We start from the raw sequence: 2,860 nt of genomic DNA, 5'->3' as shown, positions 1-2,860 counted from the left end.
AGTTTGACGCAAGGAGCAGCATATAGGATTTTCCCTGTGGGGGTGCACATGTTGCACCCCCTTGGGCTCGGGCCTGGGTATATTAATACCAACTTGGCGCTTGAAAATGTCATCACGCCCAAATCCAATCCCCTCATCACCTCGAGCTACTTTTTCAAATGGTTGGGTGCTGCAGATCGACTGCGCCGAGGAGGACGGCATCGTGGTGTTCCAGGGCGGCAGCAGGGTGAAGGCAGACGCCATCGTGCACTACACTGGGTACTTGCATATTGTATAAAATTAGTTACTCCCTCCGTTTCATAATGTAGTGCCTATAGATTTTTGCAAAAGTCAAACAATACAAACTTTGACCATATTTATAGAGAAAAGTAGGTACATCTAGAATACCAAATGGACATCATTGGATACATCACGAGTTATATTTTCAGAATGTATATGTTTGATATTGTAGATGTAGACAGTTTTCTCTATACACTTGGTCAAATTTGGCAAAGTTTGACTTTCACAAAAATCTATAGGCACTACATTGTGGAATGAAGGGAGTACCAAATTATGCTTGTAGTGGAGATCGATGTTAACCGATGGAGATGTGCTCGTCGTAGGTACAAGTACAGCTTCTCGTTCTTCGGCGACGACTCTGCTATCACGGTGGACGACAACCACGTCGGCCCGCTGTACAAGCACGTGTTCCCGCCGCGGCTGGCCCCTAGCATCTCCTTCGTCGGACTGCCATTCAAGGGATTCCTTTTCCCGGTGTTCCAGCTCCAGAGCAGCTGGGTGGCCGGGGTTCTGTCGGGGAGGATCGAGCTCCCGTCGTCAGAGCAGATGACGCAGGACGTGGCGTCCTTCTACTCAGACATGGAGGCCCGCGGACACTCAAAGAGGTTCACCCACGACCTGGGCGTAGGCACATTCGAGTACGAGGATTGGCTGGTTGAGCGGTGCGGGCTGGAGAGGATCGAGGAGTGGAGGAAGGAGATCTATGTCGCGGCGAGAGGCAGGGTGAGGGACCAGCCGGACAGCTACCGGGACAAGTGGGATGACGACGCCCAACTGTTGGAGCAAGCGCAATGTGAGATCTCGCCAAGTTCTGATCTTACCTCATCGAGGGCTACTTGCGGTTCGGCTTATTCGGAAATGGAATGGTTGATGATATGAAGGACCTTATTTTGTTTGGACAAAAATATTTTAAATATAAGTATAAATAAAAGAGTGCACTAGCCGGAAATCGAACCCGGGTCTGTACTGTGGTAGGGTATTATTCTACCACTAGACCCGGGTATATGCCAATAATTTGTATGAAAACAATGCATAAAAATTTTCACAACATATATAGGTACATATGTGCTAACCGGATCTAGTTTACTCCGTAAAAATGGAAAGCAGTTGAACAAAAAGCAATAGAAAACAGCATGCATGCATAGAAGGAAATGAAAATTGTACCTGTTGTGCCCCTGGTTTGAACAAAGATGCCAATGGAGATCAAATGTAAGTATTCATCCCTAGCTCCGTATCACACACACACCATCGTTCCTTCCCACATTCAAGTTGTGAAAACGGTGATTAAGGGTCTCCCCGTGTGCCCACTGTGGGTTTCCCCGTGGAGCCGCCGCTCGAGTCGCACCGATCCAATTTTTTTGGGTGTCAGATTCCGCGGTGAAGAGGATTATGAAGCTTCTGCTAGCTCGATGAACTGAAGTGAAAAGCTAGCCTCTAGGTAGCAATTGATTCATTCCAGAAATTTGTACTAGAGTAGTACACCCATCGGAACAACCCAAGAGCCATCCCTGCAGCGAGCAAGGTCCCCGTCGCATCGTCGGCCACATGGCTTCGTCGGTGTCTTCCGATAGCGGCAAACAGGAACAATAGATTTTTGGTGGCGGCGGCTAGGATTCAGGCTGCCTCCCGAGTCGCCCACACGGGAGCGACGCGGGGGCAGTTGATGTTCATATCCAGGAAGTTCAAGTTAATTAGTTGTGTTATAGTTTTTGAAGGGTACACATCAAATTTTGAAGCACATAATCTCATTTCAGAACATGTACTAGAGTAGTACACCCATCGGAACAACCCAAGAACCACCCCTGCCACGAGCAAGGTCCCTGTCGCATCGTCGGCCACATGGCTTCGTCAGTGTCCTCCGATAGCGGCAAACAGAAACAATAGATTTGTGGTGGCGGCGGCTAGGATTCAGGCTGCCTCCCGAGTCGCCCACACGGGAGAGACGCGGGGGCAGTTGATGTTCATATCCAAGAAGTTCAAGTTAATTAGTTGTGTTATAGTTTTTGAAGGGTATACATCGAATTTTGAAGCACATAATCTTGGTAAATCTCCCCTTCCGCTCGGCCTTAGTCGCTATATGTGGTTTTCTCCCATTACCCTATTTCCTATTTGTATACCTGTAGACATTCCCTTTGATTAATAAAGTTTGGCATTCCCCTAAAAAAAGCTAGGTGTGAGTTGGGGAAGTTAAAAAGGGTGTTCTTTTTGTCGTTAATTCAACGACTCCTTCAAACAGTTTCTTCGGTTTGCATACAAAATGCAGGAAACTTTAGGTATAAACTGTATGTAGTATATCAACAGAAGTGCCCAAAAAAAAGTGACAAGCCCCAAAATGGAAATGCAAAGAAAAAAAAGGAAAAAACAGAGAAATGCACCAGCCGGGAATCGAACCCGTGTCTATACCGTGGCAGGGTACTATTCTAACACTAGACCACTGGTGCTTTGATGAAATGTTCTTCGCATAGCCTGTCAATTTTGGTCATAGCATTCCTTTCACTGAAAATTAGACAGTAATCTTTACTCCCTCTGTGGTAAAAAGTATGTGCTTCAAATAGATGTATCTAGCACCAAATTAATGCTA

At 46.6% G+C, this 2,860-nt stretch overlaps 1 protein-coding gene across 1 annotated transcript; it reads left to right on the top strand.

Moving 5' to 3' along the window:
- Nucleotides 1-106: 106 nt before the first annotated feature.
- LOC119345618 (flavin-containing monooxygenase FMO GS-OX-like 4) lies at nt 107-1,158 on the top strand. The gene is made up of 2 exons (XM_037615620.1): nt 107-258; nt 603-1,158. Exons 1-2 carry the CDS (start codon nt 107-109, stop codon nt 1,156-1,158), a joined length of 708 nt encoding a protein of 235 aa, XP_037471517.1.
- The last annotated feature ends 1,702 nt before the right edge of the window (nt 1,159-2,860 follow it).

This window comes from Triticum dicoccoides, unplaced genomic scaffold (genome assembly GCF_002162155.2).
Source record: "Triticum dicoccoides isolate Atlit2015 ecotype Zavitan unplaced genomic scaffold, WEW_v2.0 scaffold25930, whole genome shotgun sequence".
Taxonomy (NCBI): Eukaryota; Viridiplantae; Streptophyta; class Magnoliopsida; order Poales; family Poaceae; genus Triticum; species Triticum dicoccoides.
Note: the sequence above shows the minus strand (reverse complement) of the source record. Positions and strands in the feature narration are given on the sequence as shown.

Bases quoted from the DNA above. Each gene is read 5' to 3' on its own strand.
- LOC119345618 (XM_037615620.1), top strand. From the start codon at position 107: ATGTCATCACGCCCAAATCCAATCCCCTCATCACCTCGAGCTACTTTT. The intron at 259-602 runs GTACTTGCATAT...TGCTCGTCGTAG, and splicing joins GCCATCGTGCACTACACTGG to GTACAAGTACAGCTTCTCGT.